Source organism: Haliotis asinina, chromosome 2 (genome assembly GCF_037392515.1).
Source record: "Haliotis asinina isolate JCU_RB_2024 chromosome 2, JCU_Hal_asi_v2, whole genome shotgun sequence".
NCBI lineage: Eukaryota > Metazoa > Mollusca > Gastropoda > Lepetellida > Haliotidae > Haliotis > Haliotis asinina.
In genome coordinates, this window is record NC_090281.1 from 70670167 (window position 1) to 70694617 (window position 24451).

Consider the following 24451-nt stretch of genomic DNA (forward strand, 5'->3'; position numbering starts at 1 on the left):
CTGAACAGGTTGAAACAGAAGAAACCTCACCAGCTAGCATGTAATTCTGATGCTGTATTGCAGCCCTACAAACCTAGTATATTGTTCAATATCACAGCAACTAGTGCCTCTGTACAGATTTGTTTCGTAAACTATACAATCTGGAAAAAGGGTCAAAACATATACATTTTGTCACGAAGGAGATAATTTGTGACAAGCAAGATTCAAAATACCTATGTCCGAGAGTAATATTAAATGAGGGCTCCAAACATGTCTTTGGTGCAGTGGATACATTGATCTTTGAGCTGGTTGATAACTCATACAATATTCCCTCTGTTTCAAAAACATGTGTAAATGACAAGTCTGAGACAGTGGTCAATAAAAAGAATGGCAAACCATGCTGTTGGGATTTAAAGCTATCTGTTTGTTTGTTGACTAAATCCATGCTAGATGATGTTGACCCCAAAATAATTATAATCCATTTCGGCTCAGACACTAATTTAGTTTCTAGAAAAACTGTTACAAAACCATTTTGATAAATCATAAAAAGACAGTGCTGAGACATTTTATTCATTTTCAAAAACTGGATAATCTAACTTATTCTAGACACACAATATTTGTGGCAGGACCTGTAGAGCAGTGAGAGTTTTTCGTGGTCAGTAACACAATTTAGCTCCAAATATAGATAAAAGAAAGGGCAAAAGCCTCAACAGTGTACATAAGATGCTACCTAAAGTACTTAAATAACAAACGAAAACAAACATTTGTTAACATCTCATTTACTATAAAACACTCAAAATGTCCTATGCAACACTTTTTGTACTGACACAAAAATTTAAATATTTGGGGTGACATAAAAATATTTATGGTGTGTATTATTTCAGATCAGTTAACATCTCTACCTGTACCTGCCACTAAAATGAGGTATGCACACAATTTAACATTATACTGAGAAAGTGCCTTGCTGCATGTACCTGTATTTACCTGAGTGTAGCAAGGCTTTCCTCACTTGTATCCCCTATGACACCTGGGCACTATGTGACAGTCCCTTCCACCAGTAGGTACAATGAAGGACCAGACACACACAAAGTGTACTTTCCTTCTCAACCTAAATCCTTTAGGCTCACATTCTTTCCAAACAGCAAAGTTCAGAAATGAGACTTTTTAAATATTTGAGACTTTAAACAGATTCAAATGATTGCCTCTTAAGATTTAATCAAAATCAAACAACTATCAGGAGGATTAAATGTTTCAAAATAACACTTAGTGGGAGAGTTGTGAAAATGTGAGAATGAAATACAGTATACCCTTTAAATGAATACCTATGCCCTTTTGTAGTCTGAAGAATGAGAAACCAAATCTCAGTTTTGTAAAGACCAAAAGCAAAGACAACTGTGTGCTTAATCTGACACAATGACATTGTCTAGACATTCAATGGAGAGATACACTTTACACCTACGTTCAGTGTCTCAGTTAAAGGCTATCAAGATAACACAGCAAAGACAAACGGATGCTGTGCCTTGTAAGGAACCCCTATGATACCCTTTGTTAGTCCAATCATATATGAATAGTAAGCAGAAATAGAGGCCATAATGAGCCAACCAACAGATCAAACCAGACAAATTATATGAGTGTAATGCCGCACAAAGCAGTATTCCAGCTACATGGCGGCAGTCTGTAAATAACCGAGCCTGGACCAGACAATAAAGTGATCAACAACAAGAGCATCAAACTCTGCAGCTGGGATATGATGACATAAGTCGACTAAGTCAGCAAGCCTGACCAATTCTACTTAGTAGATCTGTGTTAATTAAACAGTGATACAGATCACTTGTGAATACTATAAACCAGGACCTAGATTTTCGAAGCTCTCCATGGCTAAGATAGTCGGAAGAGCCATACATTAACATTAACTTACAACGATCTTAGCACTAAGAGAGCTTAAAAAATGTAGGCCCAGTTTTTCACACTTACGTTAGATAAGATTTTACTTGCCTTTATAATATATGCTTGTATGAATTAGTACCTACAGATGACATGATAGATATGATAGAGAATATCATGATGCACTGAATGTTCCTTGAATAATTACAGCCCTTCCTGTGAATAATCTTCTTTTTCCAGCAGATATCATCATCAGTTCAAACCATGCCACTTTAAAGGCTCAGAAATATGTGCATAAAATATATACTGTGATATTAGCAGAACATCTGCTGGGTAGTATATCGGGGATACTGCAAATCTTGGACAGTTCGTATCATTTACACCATGCTGTTGCACCAAGGAAATCTAATAAAACTACAATTAAGGACAGCTCATATTACATGTTAATAACATGAAAGTATGCACTTACGAAAAAGATAAAGACATTCTTAAACAATTTGTACAAATTGTAGGAAAAAAAATAGCACACACATGCCTGTCATCAGCACTCAGATATGAAACAGAAATGGCATTAATTACTATTCGTTATATACAATATGAGTAGATACAGCATACATTAATATGATTTGCATCACAGCTGTGAATTCCTAAACAACCTGATTCAATGGGGTCCATGGCAAGATAACCACTCAATGGTACACATGAAGTGTGACCAGAACCAAACGATCATGCCACAACAAAGACACATGTGAAGACTTCAGCAGAGGGAAATATTGATTTTTCCTACTTGGAATCATTACCCCCCTTTAACACATTTTTATATGGTTCCTGAGTTTATAATTAGGAACAAATTTAGCAACAAAAAAAACAAACATCCCTTAAGAAATGAGAAAGAGAATAAGCTTCCTAAATCATTAGCAACATGAATAATGCATTGGTAATAGGTGAGGGTCAATAATTTACAAATAAAATTTTCATCCAAGAAATGTTCTGACCTTCAGCAATTTTCTTTAACGACAATTTGTTGTCATTTTGCAAATTCAGTAACTGCATAGGACATACCAACACGATTTTACTGATAAATTAACATTTTGATTTAGTATGGCTTCATAATGGGAAAAGTCAATCCATACATTTTTTTCATAAAAGGAACATTGCTGTCTGTGCCTGTTAAGCACTGTTAATAATCTCGTTTTAGTTTCAAAAGCACCTAAACTACCAATAATCATATTCAAACAAGCAATGTAAAAAGTAATCCCTCGACTAAAATAGATATATAGATAGACTAATATAAATAAGCATGGCTTAAAGTTTTGACTTTTTTGCCACACTGCTAACCAGATCAAAATGATACCTGGATAAGTATAGGATGAAAATAGCAATTAAGTCCAAACAATGATAGGACAACTGCCACATTTGTGATATTTATATAATCACTTCCAAAGGGTGACCCAAAGGAGACTAAAGGTATAATGTCATCCATAAGGAGTAAGTAACATGAAAAATGACTAAAAAAAAGATTCCAAGGTTGTGTTTTCCAGGTCATGCACCCAACACCTGCATGTTACGAGTGGCATTTCCAACTTGTTCACCTGAGTTACCATGCTGCTGCATGTCCATCTCTCATTAACCTCTGATAAAAGTAGGTATTGCTTCCTTATTCTCATCAAAGGAAATAAGTTCCTCAATACTAGTGTCATAATTCACTATAATGCCTTGCACTGATTGTGCCATAGAAGTGAGGGGTGGTATTTTCTCACATGCTAATGCACAAGAATTAGAACAGCATCAGTGGCCTTTAAACAAAGACTTACAATGTCCTTCCAAGATTCAATGTCCTTCAAACAAAGATACAATGTCCTTCAAAGCCAGACTAAATGCCCTTCAAAGCTTGAAACGATGTCTGCAAATGCTAAAATGGACGTTCTGCAAAGCTATATTCAATGTCTTTCAAAGCTATACTCGATGTCCTTCAATGATACACTTGATGTCCTGTAAAGCTACACTTGATGTCCTTCAAGACAGACTCATTGTCCTTCAAAGCTAATCTCAATGTCCTTCAAAGATAGACTTCATGTCCTGAAAAGCTATACATGATGTCCTTCAATGATAGACCTTATTTCTCTCGAGGACCCCAAAAAGATTTTGTTTGTTAAACACTATGCAGTAACTGCATTTAAGTACAGTTCATGTTCAGGATTCCCCTCAGTGTGTCTTTACTTGCTTCATAATGCTGATGCACATCTTACAGGACTCTAAAATCTTTAACATTTACATCTGGGTAATGGTGATTAGGAAATTCTTGATTTTCATGCTTGATTTCAAACAATGACTTTGGTATTCTACAAGACATTTAACAGCCTTAGGCAATATGTAAGATATCCTTTCACTATTTAAAGGAAGTGTAGTATCTACCAGGGCATATCACCTCCATAATAAAATGAATGTCTGCTGAAGAAGAACAAGAAGATTTATTTCTTATAATGCTGTAATCTTTACCTTTATTATATTGAGGCTTATTTTGGGAACAGTTCAGAAATGGTATTTTTATTGACATTCTATTATACACAGTCCAGCAAGCTAGTGTATTTAATAGCTTCAGCAAACTGCACCTGATACACTCATCCATCGCCCACACACCTGGGCAGATCACATGACAATAACAGACAGTCATTTATCAGTCAGACACATCTGCACACCTGTAGCTGGGAATAAGTACAAATGTCTAAACAGTGCAAAACCCATCCATTCATGCATGAATGAATTGAGTTCACTGACCATCATATGCTAATTGTGTATGAAAAGGATAAGAAATATGTCATAAAGTGCACTGTCAGTTATACTCCCTGACCAGGATATACCAAACACATCACTCACCTGGTGTTAAATGAAGCATAGACCACAAACTCACAAGTTATTACAGCCTAAATAGTCTTATCTCCCAGGATAGAGGGTATTATCCATCAGATGATAGAGTAGAACTTACAGCCATTACCTACTGGTGTACCTGTAGTCTGTCAGTGTAATACACCTGGGGGGATATAGGTCGTAACAGCTCCCCCTGAACAGAGTTACAGCCTTACTTAGCACTTATCAATAGCTGACTCACTTGTTCAATCACACATGATTAACTAGGACCTTCTAACAGCGACCAACCACAGCCTTGGGGCAACACCTACCACAATCTTTCCTCCTTGCTTCAATGGTTTAGTGGTAAACACTGTCATGGCTCTGTGTTATCTCAGTTTGGCTGGGTAAGGTTGAGGTTAGATAGAGGTTCAGGTCAGCCCAGTAGAAAACAACATTGGTGGCAGTAGTTCAGTTATGCTTCACATTCCTTGTAAAGAACTAAACCAAAGCCTCTGAGACCGAGTTTAGTGGTGTTGTTTTCTAAATGTTCTGGTTATAGTGTATTGTTTGTACACATTTTGTCTGCAGTGCCATAAGTACTACACATTTAGATTGCTAGTGTGTATTGTTGTCTATGTGTCCCCAATATTCCATGCATCAGATTGCCATTGGTCCAGGTCAGGACAGACATTATTTTAGATCAATAGGCCCCATGTCTCTGTATTCCTTAAGTCTGGCCAACCAAGGGCACAGTTATGGATCACCCAGCTTGAATGAATGAATGAATGAATGAATGAATGAATGGCTGGCTGGGTTGGTGGATGGATGGATGGGTTGATGGGTTGGTGGATGGCTGGGTTGGTGGATGGCTGGCTGGGTTGGTGGATGGATGGATGATGGATGGATGGATTGGTGGATGGATGGATGGATGGATTGGTGGATGGATGGATGGGTGGATGGATGGATGGGTTGGTGGATGGATGGATGGATGGGTTGATGGATGGATGGATGGATTGGTTGATGGATGGATGGGTTGGTGGATGGATGGATGGATGATGGATGGATGGACAAAAGGATGGATGGATTGGTGGATGGATGGACTGATGGATGGACTGATGGATGGATGGGTTGGTGGATGGATGGATTGGTGAATGGATGGATTGGTGAATGGATGGGTTGGTGGGTTGGTGGATGGATGGATTGGTGAATGGATGGGTTGGTGGGTTGGTGGATAGATGGATTGGTGGGTGGATGGATGGATGGATGAAAAATAGAATATTGGACAGGACCAGAATGATTTAAACTTCACTAAGAAAGTGAAATCTCAGTGTAACACATGGAACATTTAACCACTTTGCAAAATGCACTGTCATACAAAAGCATTCATGATTAGAAATAAAATGCAAGATTACAGTGAGACATTCGTCTTCATTGAATACTATTGTCCTGTATTGAAGCAGATAACTTCCTTTGTTTAAGTTACAGGGTTCGTGACTGGAGCATTGACAGATGTTATTCAATCATGCCTACACAAATATTGTAAGATTACAAAAGACTGATCACTATGTCTCTACTGGTCTGGTTGCCATTGACAACAACCTGACAGGTGTGAAATCCACCATTATTATTGTCACCGACTTATATCAAGTCATTAATCTAATCTAGTTCAAGGTCACCTGCCATGTTTTGACTTTACGCCTGATCATAAATTGTGATATTTTACATTTTACTTCTGACATCCTACAACAGCTATGTATGGGTTGAAATCCACATGCTAGCACAGATGTGAAGTCTGATTCTAAGATAGTAAATGAAGGCTTTATTTCCAGAATACCATCAATTAGTCACGATATGCCCTGGTTTGTTAGAAACAAATTAACATAGGTCGTCAATAGATCAGCTTGGGCTGCATAATTCAGGTAATTGCATTTCCAGTGCAAAAACATCAAATATTTATTTTCTTTGTTTGTTATCATTTGGGGTAGACTTTGAGGCAGGCAGTAAGTATATCAATTGATTACCTGGCCTGCTTTAATAGGCTTCCTTGCAATCTTGTAAACTCTGATGCCATCATCATCCAAAGAGGAATCTTAATAGCGGTGAAAAGCAGGCAAGATTACAGGGCACAATGACTTGCACAAACAAACAGATACATGTTTTCTCATCTCTTTCTCATGATAAGTCCTTTACAGTGGCATATTTTGATGAAGTGCTATTTATTCTTTACTCGTAACTGACAAGCTGAGAGAAAAAGTACTTACAAAAGGACTCTTTTTCACACAAAATGCTCTACCATTAAGACAACTTTCATTTGCAAAACGATTAAGTGCATTAGGACATTTTAGCAAACAAATAACAAATGCATCAAAGATTACTTTGTTATTTGTGGTCTTGAGTCATTCTGTGAAAGCAATTTTCCTTGTGTTCACAGAACGACATATGCTCAATACGTTCATTCAGTTTTTGACACAAAGAGGTAAAAAGATGGACCAAATCTCTTTTACATACAAATGAAAAGACATAATTAATGTGAAGGATAAGAATAACATGTATTCATAGGAAAAAGTTATGTATAAGGCAGAATACAGTAATGTGCATAAAAGAATAAAAAGGGTATTATGGTACTTCAAGTCGCCTAGACGTAAGATGGAAAAGAGTGCAGGCAGTTAAAGCTGATAAAAGGATGAATATATGCTGTTAGAGCTGAAATGTGCTTAAGCAAGCACATGCTGCTAGAGGTGACATAAGGATAAGTATAGGGTGCTGAGGCTCAGGAGCAGATGATAATGAACTAATTTATTATACTGCATACATGCTACAGGGTCATTAAGAAAGGGTATCTGACTAATCACAGAGTGTAGGAAAATATAACAGAGGAAAGAAACTGCACGAAGGAATATTTACACAAGCAACTGGTTTATCTAGAATACACCATATCTGAGATATGCTTGTTCAACTCTTTTCTTCACATATCACTTTTCCTATATTTATCTTAAGTTTTGCTATTATCTTGGCAAGTTTATCACAGTGGGACTGACTACAGGTAAAGCATGGTGTGGCAACCACACAGCAAACTGTGACCACAAGGCGATAAGCAGGTGCCCTGTCACCTTGCACCAGCTGACCGACAAGGCACGGCTGGACAATGCCAAGCAATGACCAAGACCCGCCTCTACCACACACAAACCACAGTGGCCAGTCCATGTGAACACAGTGTCAGATGTGGCCCAGCATAAGGGATTCATTTTCCATGTTCGTCATTGAGATGATAATTAGGGCAGAATCATGTAAATTCATGGTAATTAATCTTCATTCACTCATTTGTGACAAAGATAAATAATGGGATTCGTTCAAGCATCATGAATTACTCATGATATATGGCAATAGTTTGTGACCTTGCTGATCAGATTACCTTCCTCAGTATATAACAGCTTCATACAGCTTCACATATATATTAACACGGGTTATAAAGTACACTTAATTCTATGTTATAAGTAAATAGAATCTGCTTTACACTACAGTACACTTGACATGCACTTCTTCCTTATTGAAGAGCAAATGGGTCTGTCTATCAATCTTAGATGCCAACTCTTATGAGGCTCCATGATTTTTATTTCATATCTAAGACAAGGCTTAGACAAGGAGCGTTTTACTTACATCTGTAATCAAACACATCAAAATCACATTAAATGTTTCCTAAGTATCTTCATGGCAAATGCTGATGGTTATGATTGTCAATGATTTCCAGAAGCCTACAGAGTACACTCTGCTCCTCCTCCTCCCCCTCAGCTGTTGCTGTGAGTAGAGGCTGTCAAGACAAGTACCTGCTTCAAAGAACAACACACAGGAATATGTGGGTCATAATCAAGTTAATCAGAGAAAAATGTCATTTTGACAAGTGGTACACATTAGGCTCCACTTCCTCTTGTTAATTGCAGGGAGACCTATTGCAGACACTAGTCTACAGCATGGAGCAAAGAGTTGGAGAACTGCTGTACAGGAAGATGCAGTTCTGTAAATTACCAGCAATTAGATAGTTTGAAAGAAAGCTGCTTCAAACAATTCATATATGTAATAACTGTAAAAAAAAGTTTAGATTTAAACATTATCATCAAAGACGTACTGAGTGCCTAAGCTATATGAACAGACATGTGTAGCAAGGATATTGGAGTTGTTTTCCTTGCTACAATACACTTGAAATTCTATATTGTGATGAATGATGGATAAAAATAAAAACATTGGCCTCTCAGCAGTAATTTTGCCAATACAGGAAAGTGCTGTTTAAACACATGTGAAAAGTTATCGAACAGATTGTATTCAAATGCACTCAAGCAACAAGCTTTCCATTAACCCATAAAATAATTTCAATCTATTATAAAAGCAATTTAGATCAACTATGCTACATCATGTTGTTTCAATTGGAGCTGGAGCACAAAATAGTGTGTTCTTAATACGGTCAGGAAGCCAAGTAACAATCTGATATGCATCAGAGAGAGGAGAGACTGAAAAAATATACGGAAAGGAGTACAAGGAGCGAGGGAAAGCAAAGTGAAAATGAATCAGTCAGTCAGGGAGTAAAATAACTGAGAAGTTAGTAGAATGGCAAGTAAGCAAAATGAATAACAGTGAGGAATTGAAGGAGTAAGAAATATAGCAAAGGAAAGACAGTGTGAAATTCAAACAAGAGAATGAATTTTAACGAGTGACAGGCAAAGAGTTAAGTTTCGGGTATAACATGTGTATGTCGGTGGTCCAAGCTGTAAAATACTAACTTAATGACAGGAGAGAAGCATTAATCCAATTTTCCACTGCAAAAAAACTATACATCATGTATACTCAACCCAAAAACTTATGCACCATCTAAATTTCACTTATATAGTATTAATACTACAGAATGAAAACGATTCTTAAGCCTGTCCCATATAGTTAGTGAGTAAATTGCCAAATGATTATCAGCCTCATATATAAGGGTCTACTGAATAATACCCACATCTGCAAGGAAACTCAAGTCAAATAACAGTACCACAGAAACTCCAGTACTCATCATTACAAACAAGAATATGCACACACACAACTGAAAATCAAGCAATCTTGAGATTGATGTTGAACTATGTTGAGGACCATCCAGTCCTATCATATCACTACAGTTAATCTGTCATGTTGGTCCTTACTTTGGAGAAGAATCAAAAGGTCCTTCACTTTTAGTAGTATATTATTCCAAGCCTATTGATGAAGGAATGAAACACTGATATTTGCCTAGCCTTGACTTGATTATCAAGTGTTCCATTAATGTCTTTTCCATGTCGCCATGATACAATAATTCATGTGATGCCAGCCACAGAAACCCCATCATTATCAAGCTGCTAATCAAGCTCCAGTCCCAATATAATGTTCCATTTTGGTGAAAATTGACGATGCAGCAGATTATCAATAGAGCTGTCAAGTCATTATAGGAACACAATTCATAATCTTGTAAAGAACCTTATCCACTAATCAATGACTACAATGAAAGAGTATTATCAATCTACTGATCGAACACCATATCCTGTTCATTTATCAATCTTGCCATCCAACGTCTAGACTTTATTGACCTGTAATATTTAGGCAGCAGAATTATGAAATCAATATTCACTTGTTTTCAAACTTTTGTTCCATGTTTCAGAAGTGATTGAGTGAGCATGATGACCTTCTCTTGTGCAATTATCAACTGGGTCCACTGTGGCCCAATTAATAATGAAGGTCACGCCTGTTACTGATGTTGTTTGAAAGGAGTTCCTATGACTGCTCCTCAAATGTATAATTGTTCCTCATACGTGTACAAACATATGGCATTTAAAGTACCCAGGGGACATGCTCCACAAACAAGTTTCTATGACAGATATCAATCCTTGTTCAAGGATGAGAGTTATACCAGGTGCTATACTTAAGTAACGACTTGTAGTCATGGTAACATCCCACTCCCATTCACTCATCCATCTTAGTAATAAGACTGTCATAAGTCTTTGTTCAAGGATAACAGTTATATCAGCAGATATCCTATACCATCGACTATACCATGACAGTCCTTGCAGTAATATTCTTAACCTCAACTGACACATCCATGTTAGTACTAAAGCTGTCATAAATCTTGATCCATAAGTAATAATAGTAATAATGTCAGTTGCATAAGCATAACAAATTTAGCAGCAAGAGCCTTGTTGAGTCAGGCAACTGTTCACTTAGTCCTGCTATAAGTGTTGTTAGTATAGTATTGGAACTATGGTCATCAGAGAGTTAAGCTGCACTTGAAAACTTATGGTGAAATTACCCTTTAGCATACATCTAATTAACAGTGCTTGTTTATGCAGGATAAAAAGCATGGTTTCTGTATTTAAGCTATTGTGTTTAATCTATCGCAACAATGAATTCCTGTCTGGCAGGTAGACTGCCATTTTTAAGAAAATGATCCATCAATGTCAACATTTAAACAGGACGGGAGGTGTCACGTACAAATAGGCCGTCAAACTTTAATGCATGATTTCAATTCTGGAGACAAAAGGAGATGAGTTGTCATCAATTCCCTACTGAGCTATAACACAATTATACGGCAATGGCTGCCTGAGCTTACAGGTTAAAGGATAGCCCCTTTCACAAGTTAGGTCCACATAAATAGAGTTCTCCATCTCCTTTGGTTTGTACAAACTAAATGCTATCATGCTACTCATTTTTCTTCTTTTTGTACTGATATGGTACAATGAATGCAAATTAGATTTATTTGTCATAGTTTTACATCAGTCCTTTTCATATTTCCCTATTTTATTGGTGAATTAAGCCATATCCATGAATTCAGCTCAGTATTTGTGGTCACGAGAATTGAATATTTATGAATATCTTTAGGGCAGTGTTTTCACTTGGAACTAGATTGCTGTTCATATAAGTGAACCATGCCAAATGGAATATTGTCAAATTACTTTTTTGCAACGGCCCAGAATTGTTCGTGATGTATTCCCCTTTTCGTTTTCTAGAAAATGTCATTTGCATTTTCAGCTTAAGCAATTATATGGTGTGGTTATTATTTTAATAGGCGATCCTTTGAATTTATCTTCCCTTTATTAAACTGCTAGGTGCGCTGACCCAAATGGTCCTACCTTAAACTGACAGCGCATGTCGTATGCGCGATGTGAGCCATACATATTACTATTACACTTAGAGACAGTATAGCCTTCATCGGGAACCTTCACACTGATGGATGATCTGTATATCTTTTCCCTTTTACAATGATCTAGCTAGTGTTATGCCCTGAAATATTTATTCCGATTTTCTGTGAAACACCTGGCATAGTCATGAATGCTTATATTGCTAGAATGTATTGAGAAATATCAGTTCAAAGCGAGGAATCAGCTGATCGTCATGTTTTGTCGGTTTGTTGACGTTTTGCAATCGGTAATTTAAATTTGGCACTAGATGTCTCAATATCACACATTTAAAAACTGCAGTGTATTTTCACTGTATATGTACTCAAATCGCTTTAGTTTGTGATGCATGAAATATAAAATCACAGTATGGATAAATAATGCATGAAACACTGCACATTTCTACTGCATTTAAATTATAATGAATTTTGAGTGTAAAGTAAACTTTTTTTTTCTTAATTTTTTTAATAAAAGGGAATAATATTAAAATATTCATTTATTAAATATAATATTTCAGACACAGGAGAAGAAGTACTACTACTAGGATAAGTACATATTCAAGGGCACTTTCCAAATTCTGTCTGTTATTGCATCACTAAAAAAATACATATATTCATACTGGTTATAAATTTCAATCTCTAGTATAATAAATGGCACTGTTAAGTGTTGAAGCAACTAAGGTTTACATTTCACTGTTGTGTCTACATACAGCTTGCCTTCACAATAATCAGATTATTATAATAGTCATGAAAAAGAGCTAGCGCTTCATGGTTTGTTACAATAAATTGATTTTTTTGTAAATTTTGACACATATATGTAAAAAAAGTCAGAATCTTTTCCCATTTTACATTGTAGCTGCACTGTACAATGTTGTATTTCTATCTGAGTTTTTGTATGATGATGAAATTACAGATGCACGACTTTATTCAGCCTTGTACATATCAAATGTTAAATTTGTAAAAAATATAAATAAATGCATATACATATCTTCATAGAATAATATAATTATGTCGTCAAAACATATTTAATTTTTAACACATTTTCTTTGTTAATTCCTAACAAACCTATGTAACCTACATCTTTTTAATAACTGATGAATGAAAATCAGAAAACAAAGTTAAAGTTAGATAAAACATGTATATGGTCTGTCATGCGAAATATTTGTCAGTATATTGTTATCAAAACAAGAAACACATATGTAATTCTATATCATGCACATCCTCTTGAGAGATCAGAATTATATGTTGTTTGTTGAGACAAATCTCTGTAAATGACTATTTGTATTAAGAACTTCAAGTTGTTTGAATTTTTTGTAAGAAATGAATCAATAAATTCACATACATAAAATGACTCACAACACTGACTGATGGACATATTTTACAAGGGGTAAATATTTTATTGCCAACTATAATGACTGGTGTTCTTGATGCTACTGAATAACTGCTTGGATAATAGGCCTTTTGCAGTTTTAGAAGCATGCATAAAAATATATAGTAGTGTCAGAATTCAAAACCAAAATGGATTCAGATGAGTGAGGAACAGCTGCTCAAAACATAATTAATATATTTCTAACTAACTGTTACATTCTATACAGAATTTCTTCAGTTGTCAGGGATGTGTAATAATCACAAAATAGCAACAAAGACCTCCCAGGGGATAGTCGTTGGATGGAGGTGTATCTCCGAGTAACTCCGATTAATTACATTGAGATCGGTGGTAGTATGGGAACTAATTGTAGAATTTTAATGTGGCAATTGTTAATGAATTACCGATGGAAATAACATAGGGGTTGATAACATATAAAAACAATTGTCATTGACGCTACAACATCCAAGACTTGCACTGCCTCATGTTCTGTCGTAGGAAAAGCCATGACAATATACCGATTTTTCATTGCACTTTCCCTCTTTATCTATATCGTGTCAGTTCATACTGCTGTTGGAAACTAAACAAATGATGCCTTTCTAAACCAAATATCAAAGCAAAACATGTGTCAGTTCATGGGTATTCGTCGTAAAAGATCGTTTTTTCAATGAAGGTGACCACGGCAACACGTTTGTTGGGTTCTGTCTTTACATGTAACAAGTTGTCACAGCGCACTTTGAGTCCGGAACCAAACCGGAAGCGAGAAGTTGGACTGTCGCTTATATCATTTCAAAAGGAGAGTTATCGCCCCTCGCAACAAGATTGCCCATTGCTTGATATTAAATATGAATAATTCATGAACTAATATTTGTATGCATTACTATATATTCAGAAAACATTATATCTGCCTTGAAGTATATTTATTGTAGCCCTATTCCACATTACATCAAAACATAAAGAGTTACCTACCTATCCATACCTTTGACAAAGACCTGGGCTTTGATGGCAAAAAGTGATTTTAGTGCTAAGACTACTGTAGGAATATGTTAAAGCATGGGAGATCTGATCACCTTAGCACAAAGACAGTTTTATACATAATACATTTGTAACATTGTAGCTTGTTATAACAGCCAGCTAAAACAAAACGTGGGTGGTGTCCTTTCTGCATCCTGGAGACAAATTTATGGTTATAATCTTCCTTATGTGTAACACTTCTGAATGCCATTCTGATTCTTACTAACTTTTCTATACTAGTGTTAAACAAATTCTGTGACAATAATATCACCATTGTACTCCATTTTTCAGAATTTCAATTTTGTCAATGTAAAGCACGATAAGGGTGAAAAACTGTCAGAGAACCTTAAATTTTAATCAATTTAATTCCATTGATGTGGAATATTCCTCACAGTGACAACCATGGAAAATGATTGTTTGAATATTTGAAAGTTGCTGTGTTACAGCTTTAATAGTGTTGACTGGCTGGGAACTACCCATAACCAACCAAGCACAAGACATTGAGTTCAAACAGTGGTTCAGATACAGCAAACACATCATGCACGGAGGTACCCACATTTCTTGAAAGTATAAACAGCACCACAGCACTGTAGCTCACCTAAACTGTAGTTGACAAAAAATGTTAACAAAAAGACAGACTTTGACAAAACCTGTTACCTTTGCTGTTCAAATATTTGTCTTTTAAATACTGAGGTGAAACAAATTAACAAAACTGAAACAGGTATTTGAATTGACACAAAGTACCATTGTGACACATTGTTTCAATGCACAACAATTACATTTATTACATTAATGCCTGTGCCTTACATACCTCCTGAGACAAATATGACATTTTCAGGTACTACTTAAAATTTGTAATTGTTTCAAAAAAAAAAATCAGTAATTTCCCAATGATTTGAACAAAAAATCATGTCATCATAAGCATATACGACAATGTTAAGCTTAATCAGTCAGCAACTGTAGGAAACATTTAACAAATCAAAATTAGGTGTTTGAGAGGATTAGCCACTACATTCAATTTTGAGGATAAAATGGTCCTAATTTCTGGGGTGGGGATATGCACAAGAGATTACAAACAATGACAAAGGACAAACAGGCCATGATGTAAGCTCAGTCAGGTGAGCTAAATACACATCACCACTGAAATTCAGAAAAGGAGAAATATTTCCTCAGTGTGATGAAGCCCTCACTCTATTAGTCATATCAGACAACAGGTCTTCACTGCATACAATCCTGCCATATTTGGTCTGATATTAATGTCATGAGCAATGGCACACAGTGTATTTCACAGTTATAATTTGACAGCATGACATAGTCATTAATTGGAAATAATCAAATAGATATATTTTAACAATGCTTTTGGAGCATTTAGTTGATTCCATGTACAGTACAGTTACAGAATGCTGGATACATTGTGTCACGTCACTCTTACCCTAAAACAAACCCTAAATCTTGCCATAACCCTAAACCAAATCCTATCTCTAACCATCACCCTAACCAAATGTAAACTTACTTGCTCTCAAAGATGGCAGAAGGTGTCTGGTATTCTGTAATCTTGTCGATTTCATAATACAACAACTGTTTACTTTCTCCATCCCTTTGAAAATTGCTATAGCGACAAATAACAGGAAAAACATTTTGCTAAAAAAGGATAAACTTATGTATAAGTCTTTAAGATTGGTATACAAAAGTTACTGCTATCCAAAACCCCATCATCAATTGTGAGCCCCATCATCTATTGTGTAAGCTCCATCCCACAAAAAATCTCAGTACTATCACTAGTATTATGTACGGGAGTGTGCAATGTGCTTTTGAGCTAAGATTCCTTTGAACAAACAAGCCGAAATCTTGGGTAATGTGAAATTGAAGACTTATTCCTTTACTTCTTACAAAGATTTTCATCAGTGCTCCTTGTACAATATTGTTGTGTACATACATCTCTACAATCAGTGTCCTTATACCATTGGGCAGACAATGAACAGAGTATAATCGGAAGCCACAATGCCTGGATCTGAGGGGGGTCTGTGTCTACAGGTTGCTAGGGGTGGGGGTTGGGGGGATTCTCCAGTAAATCACCCCCTGCTCTGTGGGCTGTGTGGGTACAGATTACAAAAGGTTCATCTCTCTAACTGTCTCTAGATCTCAGGGTCTAGTAAACCAGCTTAGATACCTTGTAAGCTTCCCTGTAATCTACTCCATTAAGTCTATGCACTGAAAGCAAGCTTTATGAAGCTTTTTTCTCCTTGAGTACACAACGCGATTCTTTGTAATGTGGAGGTTTTTTGTTATTCACTCTATAAGAACCCTTTAAAGAGCATATATAGCTGTCCATAGATAAAAGTAGAGTATGACATTTGAAAAATTCAAAACAGACAAAGGTTTATCTGATCTTTTTTATACAACTTGGAGTGTATTGTTGAGCTGGGACAGGTAAATTGGGAACTTGGATGCGTCCTGAGTAGGAATACCCATTACCCTCAGTCAATCCTTGGACATAATATATAAACCTAAAGTGTGCTTCTCACTATATATTAGGTCATCTCTTGTTTTCCCAGAATAACCGGATTTGAGGTTCTTATAAGACCGTTTCCTAGGTTTTACTTTTCGTTAGTAAGACAACTTCCCAGGTTTTACTTTTCGTTAGTAAGACCGCTTCCCAGGGTTTACTCTTCCTAACTTTATATGAACATTAACATTCAAATGATACATGAGTGTTTGAAATCAATTGAAAAATATTCTTCAAGATTAAAGACACAATACAAAGGTTTTCCAAAGCAGGATTGGAACTGCAATTCTTTCAACTGTAGGCAAACGCTCTTCCACACGGCCACTGGGCCGACGAATGTGGAGGGGTTAAATTATCTACTTATAGTTACTTTCTTTAAATTGATTTTACGCACGCTTCAGTTATTGTTATGTAGCTTCATTAAATGATCATCTACATTGTAATTACCCATCATTGACGGTATATATGATAGAGAAAACGAATCTCCTCATTTTTGGTAAACACTGTAAAAATCATCAGGGTCAGGAAATCCGTCAGGGTTCCGCTGATGTTCATATTACTTTCTGCTATGTTTACATTTATTCTGACTTTGATATGTTTCAGTCAACTTCAGAGTGAGTGAGTGAGTGAGTGAGTGAGTGAGTGAGTGAGTGAGTGAGTGAGTGAGTGAGTGAGTGAGTGAGTGAGTGAGTGAGTGAGTGAGTGAGTGAGTGAGTGAGTATGGTTTTACACTGCTTGAAGCAATATTCCAGCAATATCTTGTTGGGGTACGCCATAAATATCCCTTACAAATTGTGAGAATGGAGCGTATTGAACCCAGGCTTTTAGTCTGACTAGAGGACAATGTAACCACTACACTACCCCACTGCACCAGTCAACTTCTGAGACATGTACCCAGATAGCTCTTGCATATCCACAAACATACAGTTCTGTAGACATCTTGCAAATCTAAAATGTCGATAACATTGCCCCATAGTAAATAGAACCAACAGCTTAGATGCAAAGTGTGAAAGAACAATGAAACACCATGAATCTGTAAGCATGCCTTGATTACATCACACCAAAATGATGTAGATGCCACAACACGGATAACACAAGTATGAAGTCACATGGAAATTGGCTGGAATATCCTTTTGTACACATTCCAAGTTCATACTTTACAAGCTTCCATGTAACCTTTAGAAATATCTACATATGATCTTATTTCAATAAATGTCTGAGCTAGCTGATGATGGCATGGTACAAGAACATACACATTCCCAACATGGCTGCAAGTATAGGATGCAAAGATGCAAATATAGCAGATGAAAGGAAGTCAAACATGAACAGAGATGGTACTGTTTCAGTTTCTGCATGTTTATACCAGCATGCAAACTATAATCCTTCAAATATGAATATGGGGTAAGATGTTCAAAATAAAAATCAAGAAGATGTGCATAACTTTTTTCCATGAGTGTATGTGTGGTGGGGTGGGTGACAGCAGATATCACTATAGTTGAAAAGTTGATAGAAGTTGATCACCTCTGTCTTTCATATAGTTTCAGGTACTGAGTCATACACAATGCAAAGCTGCACTGAAGGCAGACAAAGGGTACTTACATCACGACTGAAGCAAATGTTTAAAATAGTTAGGCAGACTAAATTATGCAAACCTTATTCCATACGTGTATACTGTGTAGTAGGTGATGGCTTTCGGCTCATTCTAGGATCTATGCTCGTATCATGACAGATATGTCAACAAAAGTACTAACTTCCTTTCACTATCTTGGATATCGGAAACAGAATTCATAACTGTTACATGCTCAAAAGTCACAAAGGAATTTGCGATAAGGAGGCTAGAGAAGAGTGACTAATATGTACACTCCTTCACTGTCTGTCTAGCTTTGTCAACATCAAATATGGAACATTGATAATCATATTTTCAAACATGGCATGCTGACATTTTTGTGATTGTATTTCCTTGTAGCAGTTTCAAAACCAATCCTAGCTACTGAAGCTGCAAGTGATAATATTTTACTCTTGATAAAAATCATCAATTTCAGAAAAATACAAACAATCCATGTGTTATATCTTCAGTATGATCTGAATATATTTCCTGGATGGTACAGTTTTATATCATTAATACATCAATGGTTGCTATATAACCCTTATATATATGTTGTCATTCACAATATATTGACTCTTACTGTGTTATACCCTGTCCCTTGAAAGTGTTTTGTATACTACAATATCTTGACTCTTTTGTGTTTTTTTTCTTAATGCAGTTATGTGTACCGTTTACTTTTACAGATAGTGTTCATGAACTCTTGGTGATATGTACAGGAGGTTCCAAAGATGAGATCATGACTTTCCAGCATCTATCAGTGATATCATGGATAGTGCTTTGAATAATGTAATGGATATATTCATATAAAGTCTAGCTGGACATTAGCCTTGAATATATTCATCCGTTTACTGTAAAGGATTATTTGTCATCTGAATAGCATTATATTGCTGTGAGGTGTGTTGCTATAATTCAGTACTGTGTGTTGCAGTAATTGAGTACATAAAGTGTAACATTGATTCAGAAATGTGTTGTAATGACTTACAACTTTATGTTATGTACTAATTCAGTGTTATCTAAAGACTCAGTACTCTGTATGTTGAAATGATTCCATCCTTTATGCAATATGACTTAGTACTGTGTGTTGCAATGATTCAGTACTGAGTGTGATGTAATGATTCGGTACTGAGTGTGATGCAATGATTCACTACTGTGCATCTTGAAATGATTCAGTACTGAGTGTGTTGCAAAGATTCAGTACTGTGTGTGTTGAAATGATTCAGTATTGTGTGTGTTGCAATGATTCAGTCCTCTGTGTGTATTGCAATTGTTCCATACTGTATGTATTGCACTGATTCAATACTGTGAGTTTTGCATTGATTCCATACTGTGTGTGTTGTAATGATTCAGTACAGTGTGTGTTGGAATGATTCAGTACTGTGTGTGTTGTAATGATTCAGTACTGTGTGTGTTGTAATGATTCAGTGCTGTGTGTGTTGTAATGATTCAGTACAGTGTGCTGCAATCATTCAGTACTATCTATGCTATAATGATTCAGTAAAGCATGTCCTTGGTATTTTTTCGTGAAACTATTTAATCAAAAAGTGTACACTGATTCCTTTATATCATCTGTCTTTCTCCATGTTCCTTAACAATCACACCTGTATACCCATTAATCTTTTCCACATCAAACCATATTGATTAACACCTGCACCCAGCTGTGTACACGGTGTGAGGTCAGTCACTGGTAATACTATCCATGGTATGTAAACATATAGGTAGTCTTACATAGATTCAGGTAACAACCAGGCATAAGTGTCAACCTTCACCATCATACAATCAGTGTTTGAGACTAAGCCTGAGAGCAATGGGGTCCTGGTCCTGACTGCAATGTTAAAGCTGAAATGAAGTAAAGTTGCTAGATTCAAATGCTATAGAGGCCACTATGGCTGGGCCACAGGACCAGTCTAGTTTCAAACACTGATGTGAGAATTCTTTGTCACTTCTCTTTTCCCCCATGATGACTTTGACATTAATTAATTAGAAACAATGCTCTTCAACCAGGTTTCATAGAAACAGCATTGTTGTTGTAGCCTTAGTAATATCCCATGGCAGAGTAGACGCAAAACATGCATTTTACAATTAGTATAAGGATCCTGACTTCAATAAACGAATGGGAGATTACGCTAAAATTGTCAAACCCTGACAAGTACACATATCAGAGAGGTCCTGACAAGTACACATATCACAGAGGTTAATGCAACACTGAAAACATTCACATAGATCAGAAAAATATTTCAAAGCCTGTAAGAAAATATACAGCAATTTATGAATCATAATTCATACCAGGCACTTAACACTTACTGACATGTAAGATTTAAACTGTTTGTCGAAGCCTTCAGAATGAATCAGTCAGAAGCAACACAGTATGTAACTTGCCTATCCATTGATAAAAGTCTTATCAATGGCAAGCTTATCTCTCAGATGTTGCCATAACCAGGTAAACGCAAGTCAAAAACAATAACAAAGCGACCACCTGAGTTCAAGGAGTCCCCTGCCTGGCCTGTTGGCCATCTATGACATGACCCCACAGAAAGAGCCAGCTACAGTCAAAGTTCAATACCACAGGTAGGCTTCGTAATCAATAACACAAACTTCAACCCTTTCCATGACAATATTTACCTTCTCTGTAACTTTCCCCGACTCATCCCCGAGTCCTGATCAAGTTAATCCATGAGGGAGATATCATTCAGTCCACACAGGAATACACGACTGGACTGTCCACTAGCTGTCCCTGCTTCGCTGGTGTGTGACCATGTGACCTGCCTGCTGCTCGTTCTCTGCTTGTGGAGGGAAGTGTGTGTCATCACCAGTGGACCGTGTGTCCCTCCTCCAAACCTCCAGCAGCCTTTGTGGCAGGCAGCACGCTGACAGGCCTGACCCATTTACTACAATAGCAGCCAATCAGGGCCCAGGGAGGGTTGATATAAACACATGGAGTGGAGGTGAAACACTCCCAGCACATGGGCCCTCAGACTCACTCAGTTGTATGAATGGAAGAGGACCAGGGAGGGCTACGTAAACAGTCAATGTTGTATGTTCCCCATACATTATGGCATTTACCTGTTTCAAGGATCGGCCAAACTGGTCGATGTTTTTTTAATTCAACTGATTGATATTGAAGCTCTTTAAGTGCTTCTTACACAATCTATGCTGCCTTCAGTTTGACAGATAGGGTGCCAGTTAACATAATCCCGATTCTCAGTTGAAGAAATGTAATCATGATGACAGAAATATCATGGCAGTATCAAAGGTAGAATATGACCAGTATATCAGGCTTTTGCTTTCAAATCTGGATGCCATATGAATATGATATGAGATATTGACACAAAAGACATGATGAAAAAAAAATCAGAAAGACAGTTGATAAATTATTTTTTTAAGGTCATTTCACATTGCTCATTGTCATAGTTATACTTATAAAAAAGACAGCATATGAGACTGAAGACAATATCAATGATATCCTGAGATACTGGCCCACGCTGTGTGAAACTGATGTCCAGAAAGGAAAACTAGTAGAGACGAATACAAGGTCTGGAAAAGGAGTGATTGATTATCTTTTTATGCCACTTTCAGTAATATTTAAGTAAATATTCCAGTAATATGGTGGGGAACACCAGAAATGGGCCTCCCATTGTACCTTGAGTGCAATCAAACCCAAGTTCAGCTTGACAAGTGAATGCTTTAACCACCATGCTACCCTACCACTCCTCTTGAGGAATAAGACCTAGTAGAGTGGAATACAAGGATGAGAGATGTGATTCCCCGGTGACAAAATGAGAATACAAGACGTGAAGAACAAATACACAGACAGGAGAAAAATATGTAAGCCTGCTGATGGAAATACAGTTCTACAAAAAAGAATGCAAGGCTAATCTGTGATAGGCAGTGTTTGAAAAATTAAGACCACAGACTTACAATAAAAATCCATTGAATCTTCAGAATATATGGCTGTCAGAGCATGAGAATAAGACTGTAGTAATCAAACCAATATTCTGCTTCATTACAACAGGGAAACCCCAAAACAGTCTTTTTTACAATCTTCACATGAAGAAAAAATCTTGGCAATTGAGAATACAGTTCTAAGTCTGCAATATGCAGGACAAGACAGACCAGTCACTGAGAGAATAGAAATGTCACAGGTCTAAAGACAAGGAAACAGAAGGACGTTATGAGATACGGTTTGGGTGACAAGCTGCTGTCAATTATGAGGCTATCTCCAACAATTAATGGCCCTTGGTCTCACTGACTGCCCCAATGCTGCATGCAGACTTCCTATGAATAGTAAATAAAGCAGGACTGTCTAAGTCTTTTTCCTCCTTGTTGCTGCCTACAGCAGAAATCTAACAAGTAACTTGCAGTTTGTCCAATATTTTCAGAGCTATGAAGCTGTGCAACATCATGCTGTGTCACAGCCCAATGCTTGTGCTTCAATTTGTCTAGACCATCCTACATGAAGACCTTTCCCTACTGAGTGAGTGAGTGTTGCTTTATGTCACAGTCTGCAATATTCCAGTCATATCATGGTAAAGACTTCGATCTGGATTAATCAGTAAACAGTGGCACTGTCTTCACTGATTTTGAGTGCAAGTTGTTGTACACCACAGCCTGCACTATTCTCGTCATATCGAAGGGGTCCTTAAACAAAAAGACTAATCTGATAGCCAGTACTTGATGTCCATTCTTCCATAAGAGAGTGAGTGTTGTTAACCAACTAATCAGTAATATACTACACCTGCCATGAGCTGCAGTGAGTGAGTTAGTTTTATGCTGGTTTTAGTACTATGCCATCAGTATCACCAGAAATGGGTTTCACATACTGTGCTCATGTGGGGAATCGAAACCATGTCTTTGGTATGAATGCTTTAACCACTGGGCTACCAGGTCACAGGTAACATCAAGATGACTTAACCTTTTGCATGATGACATTAACCTTCTAGCCATGGAACTAATCAGCATGTTGAGATAATGAAGGTTTAAGCCATTTATGAATAATGATGCTAAGAAGAATTATTTTACATTAGTTATGTTATAAACAAACTGAAAACATTCATATCTCCTACAGAGTTGTTACAGATTTGGGTAACAAAACTATTCTTGGGGCACGAATTATTCATAATGGACAACATAATTAATTTTTGCTCTTTGTTTGAATATGGGAGCCAAATGTTCCTGTGCTGAATTATTTGTATGTTGTGCGACATTGTTGTTGAACATTCAGTGAGATACATAAAATATTCTAAATTCACTTTCAACATTTCAGGCATTTTGAATGGAAATAACAAACAGCTGGTTTTGCATTCATTCATAATTGAAAGTCCTGATAAGACCAGAAAGTCATAAATCTTGTTAGCTGTAAGTCACAATGATAATTGAGTATCCTACAAGATCTACATCAGCCAGCATACTCATGCTGTCTGGAGGAAAGTAATCTCCTTGGGTTGTCACGGCTCATGTGAACAATTATTTACAATCCAATCATTACCTCGCAATGATAAACACTCTTTAAACTCTTAATTTGAGAAGTACAGTTGATAAAATCAATTCTAGTAAGATGAAAAGTGTTTGGGAACAATCATTAAATTTTTCAAGAAAACATGAGACATTTCTCCCAAAGAATGAAGTGAGATAGTTCAGAAGTTATCAGTGTTCTGTGGGTAAGTGCTATTGCCGTGAGCTGCAGAGGAGAAGGGTGATAAGACTGTCGCCACACTGATGCACTGCAGGATGGCTGTGGCGACTGGCTGACTCACGTTTCACCTAATGCTGTTCAGAAACACTGTCCTAACACCTGACAGGGTCATACAGTTATTTCAACACTGCACATTTATCATATTCATTGAATTACAAGAAGAATGAAACTGCAACACTGAAAATGAATCTCAATATGAAGGAAGAGTGTAAAGAACCAAATCTAGAACACTGCATTCGTTGCCAATAGTCGATCAGCCAAAATTAAAGACAAACAGTTAATTTGCATACACCCTCTGTCTGAAGGATGCTCCTGGATGATGTGTTTTTAATTCTGGGGTCTTGAAACAATAAAACAGTTGCTGATGGTAGATGACTGACCATTGT

General features: G+C 36.8%; 1 protein-coding gene across 3 annotated transcripts in view; it reads right to left on the reverse strand.

Moving 5' to 3' along the window:
- The window catches only part of LOC137274245 (kelch-like protein 5), a 166931-nt gene that overhangs the window by 63191 nt on the left and 79289 nt on the right, over positions 1–24451 (reverse strand). The window contains exon 1 of one of the 3 annotated variants that reach the window (XM_067807332.1): positions 20996–21251. The exons of the other annotated variants lie outside the window; for them this stretch is intronic. Within the exon in view, the coding sequence (XP_067663433.1) occupies positions 20996–21021 (26 nt within the window). The 5' untranslated portion in view covers positions 21022–21251. Of the gene's footprint in view, positions 1–20995; positions 21252–24451 lie in introns of those variants that run through there. 3 annotated transcript variants of the gene reach the window in all.